The 6144-nt window shown below is 36.6% G+C and overlaps 1 protein-coding gene across 1 annotated transcript in view; it reads right to left on the bottom strand.

Moving 5' to 3' along the window:
* LOC102753900 (calcium-activated chloride channel regulator 4) overlaps positions 1 to 6144 on the bottom strand; it is a gene marked incomplete at its 3' end in the record, with an annotated part of 33743 nt that overhangs the window by 1167 nt on the left and 26432 nt on the right. Inside the window, exons 9-13 of the mRNA XM_006752571.1 lie at positions 5883 to 5989; positions 3221 to 3436; positions 2427 to 2649; positions 1647 to 1817; positions 3 to 126 (exon numbers count right to left, since the gene is read on the bottom strand). Coding sequence (XP_006752634.1) covers positions 3 to 126; positions 1647 to 1817; positions 2427 to 2649; positions 3221 to 3436; positions 5883 to 5989 — 841 coding nt within the window. The remainder of the gene's footprint in view (positions 1 to 2; positions 127 to 1646; positions 1818 to 2426; positions 2650 to 3220; positions 3437 to 5882; positions 5990 to 6144) is intronic.

The raw sequence follows: 6144 nt of genomic DNA, 5'->3' as shown, positions 1-6144 counted from the left end.
GCAAGGGAAGTGTTGGAATATTTGAAACCACAAATGCACTTCCAATTGCTGTTCGGGTAAAACTCTCCAAATTTGTCTGAGTATCCTTATTAATTTCAGGTCTTGGTGGATTTCCTTCAATTTTCCCTGCATTAAAAATTTCCTTGTTTATAATGAGCACAGCACTACTAGTATTTTCAATTGAATCCCCATCCTACTTATTTTCTCCTTTTATCTATACATATAAAAACCTAAGCGACCATTTGACCAGTAGCTATGATGCGCACTAATCACCAGGGGACAGAACTCAATGCAAAGGCATGGAAACATGGAACAGACTGATGAATCTCAGAGAGAAGTGGGGCAAGGAGAGGGCAGGAAGAGATTAACCAAAGATCTTTTATGCATATTAGAGGCCTGGTGCAGAGATTCGTGCACAGGTGGGGTCCCTCGGCCTCGCCTGTAGGGATTGGGCTGAAACTGGCTCTCTGACATCCCCTGAGGGCTCCCAGATTGCAAGAGGGTGCAGGCCAGGCCGAGGGACCCCACCAGGGCACGAATCCATGCACCAGGTCTCTAGTATATATATAAATGGGTTGGGCAGAAGTAATTTTACAGTTGTGAGTATACGAAACAGAGTTCTTATATTGTTTATTATTGTCTTATTTTCCACATAAACAACTGTAAATCTACTTTTGGCCATATATATATATATATTACTAAGTAAAACAGAGTTTATATATTTATATATATTATATATTATATATTTTATATCTATATTACTAAGCAAAACAGAGTTTATTCTTATATTACTTATTATTGTTTTATTTTCCACATGAACAACTATAAATCTACTTTTGCCCCACTATATGTATATTTTACTGAGTTTAGTGACAAAGTCATAAGCATCCAATTGGTGGGAGAACTTGTTTTCTTTAGTATCCTGACCAGGATATTGTAGGATAATGAATTGTAGGATATAATTGGATAATGAATTGCTAAGGAATTAAGGCTGCCCTGAATGGAAATAATATTATAAAATTCAACGTATGCTTTTAGTGGGGATTCTTTGTTTCTCAATTTATCTTTAAGCTGGGAATAAACCTGGGGAAATTGGTTCTGGTTTCCCTCTAACCACTGTACAACGTTCTTCCCTTCCTCCCTGTTGCAAGTGCTGATGGGTAATACTTCAGGTTATATTCCAATTGTCAACAGAAAGCCCAAGAAAAGCCACAATATAAGAGAAAAAACAAAGGGAAATTAATAAGGACTAAATTCTTAATCCTTATCATCACCTTTCTCAATACATTTTTCTTTTGACTTAATAAAAATATTCAAAATAAATGTTTATTCCCTGGCTTATGCTTAGGTACATAACATATTACCCAGTTTCCTTCACCCTTAGTTGAAAATTTGGCATGTTATTGTTGCTGTAGGTAAGGTGCTCCAAATTAATTTAATGGCTGACATTTATTGAATGCTTACTATATGCCAGACACTGTACCAAAGCATAGGTTAATTTAAAGGCAAATCTCAGTATGACCGAGAATTTCATTCCAGAAATGGGAAAAGCTATACTTTGAGTTGTAAAATGTTTGAAGCCTTAACCATATCATCTCACAAGTATTCCGGCCAGCATTGTGTTTCAGATATTGTGAGTTACTCACCATTCACTACCCAGCCTGGTATGTATGCAGCTCTATTTGGTGGATGCCTTAAATTTCGTGCGGCAGTGTTTGCTCCTGCATGTGCTCGCACTTTTAAACTATACCTGCCATTTTCTGAATAAGCTGTAAAATATCTGGAGTAGACCCCATCATCCTTGAAAGTGTCAGCACCTTGTTATAGAAATTAAAGAATGAATTATTATTGTAAAGAAAAAGAGAAATTTATGCATTTTCCAAGTCAAGCGTATATCCTTTGTAAGCATATCCCTTAGAATGAGCTCCCTATTTTTCATGGGCCAGCTCTTGATGATAGGATTATAAATGGTCTGAATTAATTACATTGCATAAAATACTGATAGAAATCCATGGTAATCCAGATTACTATCAAATTGGTGGTGGTTTTTTTTCCCCCCTTGCTCACTGAACTCTCAAAAAAAGGTTCAGTTCCCAGAATAACCCAGAGTCTGTGAAAAGATCGTTAAGCACTGCTCACCATGCACACCAGGGAGAGAGCATGGCCCACACTGTGTCTTGTTTCATGCCAGTCAAACCTGGTATCCGATGCCCTTGTAATGTCCCCTCCTGTCTTGTGGCAGTTCTGCCTGACCTTGGGCCTCAGTTCCCAGGACTGTATTTGCAGTTTGGGAATTAATTACGCTTGTCTGTCCCTCTTCCCTGCTGGGGCCCAGGTTCTACCCTTTAACCCCTCATGCCTGCTGTGTTTCACTCTCTCTGGCCAGACTTTCTTGATGATGTCCCCCCAAGAAACACTTGTACTACTTGATTCAATGAATGCAGTCACATTGGCTCCAAGAATGGGTATATTCCCTTGTAGAATTTCTGCGTAAACAATCATTGGGCTGGGGAAGCTGTTTGTGTCTTTATTCATTTTAGCGTTCACTGTGATTGGGGCCACAGAAGAATTTGCTGCTCGAGAATTAACTGTTATAGTTAATGTTTCTGAGTTTGCTTTGGCTTGAAGACTGTAAGTCCAAACACCCACCTAAAAATTCAGTGGAAGTAGAGTATCAGATCAAGGTATTTTCTGTGTTTCCATTATCTAACTCTAAAATAAATCTTAGAAATATGTTGCAGAATAAACAGGGTTTTGAAATTTTTGAGATTTTTTTTAAGGTAAATGGATGAATATCAAGGCAATTTGGACAGGGCATTCTGGCTATTGTCATGCATGGTGTTCAAACTTTATGAAATCTCAGCTGGGAAAAAAAGTTTTGGCAAGTTTGCCTTGGTCTTGGCCTTATGGAGTTAAGAGATTTTTAATTCTTCATTCTATGATCTGATAATACTAATAAGCTGTACAGATTCCCTACATTGCCTCCTTAAAGTTATTTTTAGCCTCTCTAATTTTTTCTCTTCTTTCCTCCTAATGCATACATTCTTCTTTCCTTTCCTGCCACTATAATTTTCAGGACCATACAGGCATAGAAAGTACATTGTATTTTATCTAAATTTTGAAGATGATACAAGTATTGGTACTCATATTTATGATATTAAACAATGTATTTTTAGCTATGAAGCAGATTTATGTGGAAATAAAAAAGCTGATTGCTTACCTTTGCAGTTCCTGGAATACTGAAATAGGCCATTTTGGAAGCAGCGTCCACTGTGGAAATTTTCATTGGTGTTCCATTGGGATCCAAGAGAGAAATTGTGGGCTGCTGTCCTACCCATGTGATGAGAAAGAATGTGTCCTTCCCCACAGTGCTATCAATTATTACAGTTCCATTCATCCAGTGATTATTATTGAGTGTTAATCCCTTACTTTCAATCTGTATAAATATATATTATAAAATTAGTGACTGGAGAAAAGAGTAATTTTATTCTTTTTTCTTTTTTTAAAAAAACATAGTTCTTAATTCCTGGCCTGCGAACAAGCTTATATAGGGCATACCTCTGTAGGCTTGTGATCTCTTTGAAATCTGTTTGGGATGTGACAGTTGTTAGTCAGAAAGTATGGATGTATAGGATCTGAGTTAAAACCACTGGAGCAGGAGATGGGTTTTACAGTTGGAGACATTGCTGTATTATTTTTTCCCCAGTTGTTTTTGTATACACCCACCTGAGATTTTAGCATTAAAGGATGCTACAATGTCAAGGAAGAATTAGCTGTAGTGTGTGTGTGTGTGTGTGTGTGTGTGTGTGTGTGTGAGAGAGAGAGAGAGAGAGAGAGAGAGAGAGAGAGATCCTCAGTTTACCCATCTTCATGATGGTGGGGCTACAGTACTAGTATTTGAGTAGAGACATAGTTAGGTAAGGACCAGCAAGTAATGAGACAAGCACTCATGGATATTTTCCTGATGTAAAAACTTCACGTAATTTTTCACACATCCTAGGAGCCTCAAAGAAAGTTTTTCAAGTTTTTGAGGATGGCTCTTAGTAAAGTACAGCGAATTTTACCTACTGACCAAGAAAGTGCTTTCTACAGATGTGTCATTCCAGGAAATGATGGGAAATTCTAACTTCTATTCTAACCAAGTCCTTAACCAAAAATACCTCCATATCAGTACTGAGATAAGAGAGTGAATTCTACCATTGAAACATCATCGCAGTAACAAAAATCTCAGCCCTATGTTAAGTGGACAAAGTATTATTATCAAGTTAATCTGAATGTGAGTGCCTTTTTTAGACTCCCCACAAGGAACGTGTAAGAAAGCTAGAAAGCTTTGATTACATAGCAGTACTAGGGGACAGTAACTGAGTAAAGAGTGGGAAGCAACCTTTTCTCTGTATTCCAGCTGCCATTTTAAGGAGGGAATCAAAACCTTTCTGCCCCTTCCATACAGTTTAAGAAGTCCATGTTTAAAAGTCTGACCACTTCCTGTATGCAAATGACCTTTTTCTAGTTGATTTTCCATGTCCCACTCTTATATTAAAAATTTCTTTATGATATTCCATTTTAATGTCCCACCATCCACTAAAAATCACTAAAGTTTAAACAGAACACAAAACAATATATTCAAGTTCAGCTCTTCCCCTTTACTTGTCAACTTTAGAAAGTAGTATCATCATTTTCTAAGTCAACCAGGTTGAATCCCTCAGAATTTATTTTTATTCTCCTTCAACTTATTCTCCATACATTACCAAACTAAATTCCAGATGAATTTTTAACCTGTTTGCAAGGTGAAGCTACAAACCATATCTCAGCATCAATCTGCACATATAATCCTAATCCTGCATCCTATAATTTATGTGCTCTTCATTGTTGGAGACCAGAGGAAAATAGGTTTTTTTTAGTGATCATGTCAAGTTTTAATGTAGGCATAGACCTAATGAACTGGAAGGTGGAAGACAAGTTTTCACATAAGGTGACATGATGTAGATTTGGTGGGAATGGATAGGGGTAAAAACAGAATTTTGTAAAAAATACTTTCAAAGAAATAGTCTGTGTTGACATTTTACATTGGACGTGAATGAAGAATCAAAGTTTAGTCAAAGTTTTTGAATCTAAGTAACAGAAAATGAGGGTGTTATTTAAGCACGGGTGAAAAAAGGAGTTGAGTTCAGAAGAGAGGTGAATAAAATAGAAAGCCAGTGAAAAGAGTGGTTGAAGACATAAAGGAAACCCTAATTTTTTGGATCTGTAATGATTATTCATTCTCTTTCTTCAGATAAATTTCTTTCCAAGATACTTTCCTTCCATTTCTAATTCAAGTTCTTGACATCATTCACCTAACCTAAATTTATTTCACAGCAGTGAAAGGTGAGAGATATCTTGAAACTCTGATATATTTTTATGTATTTATAGAAAGAAATGGATGCTATATTGGGCAAAGTCTATATTTTATGAAAAATTTAACATTAAAAATATATTTTTGTTGATTTAAGAGAGGAAGAGAGAAGAAGAGAGAGAGAAACATCAATGATGAGAGAACCATTGATCAGCTGCATGTACCCTTGACTGGAATCGAACCCAGGACCCTTCAGTCCGCAGGCTGATGCTCTGTCCACTGAGCCAAACCGACTAGGGCAAAATTTAACATTTTAATGTTATTCCTTAACTAAACTCTATATAAGAAGAAAAAGAAATCTGCTATTTTACTACTTAATTTGGCCATATCTGAAGAATGGCCATGGATTTCTGTTACATACTTAGTTTTGATTTTAATTAATAACTTACTTTGAGAAAATATAGAACTCAAAACTTATAATAACCAAAGTATTTTTCTTGTTATGGCTAAACACAAACACAAAAACCTGAGGAATTGGAACTCAGACCTGAATAGACTTCTGGGAAATATCAGCGTTTCCTGATGTAAGGGCCCCGAAAGCATCAATGAGGCCATTGTTCTGGGCTTCATCTGAGGCAAGGAAATGTATTCCTCCTAAAATATAAATATATTTATTAGGTTGCTTTCTAGAAAATAAGTACTTATCACAATTTAGTGATTTTTAAGGTAACAGTAAAACTGTTATGCGCGCAGGTGAGGTCTGGAGTGGAGACAAAGACAGAGACAAGTGCCCAGAGCTGACACAGGCA

Source organism: Myotis davidii, unplaced genomic scaffold (assembly GCF_000327345.1).
Source record: "Myotis davidii unplaced genomic scaffold, ASM32734v1 scaffold2070, whole genome shotgun sequence".
In the NCBI taxonomy this organism is placed as follows: domain Eukaryota; kingdom Metazoa; phylum Chordata; class Mammalia; order Chiroptera; family Vespertilionidae; genus Myotis; species Myotis davidii.
Note: the sequence above shows the minus strand (reverse complement) of the source record. Positions and strands in the feature narration are given on the sequence as shown.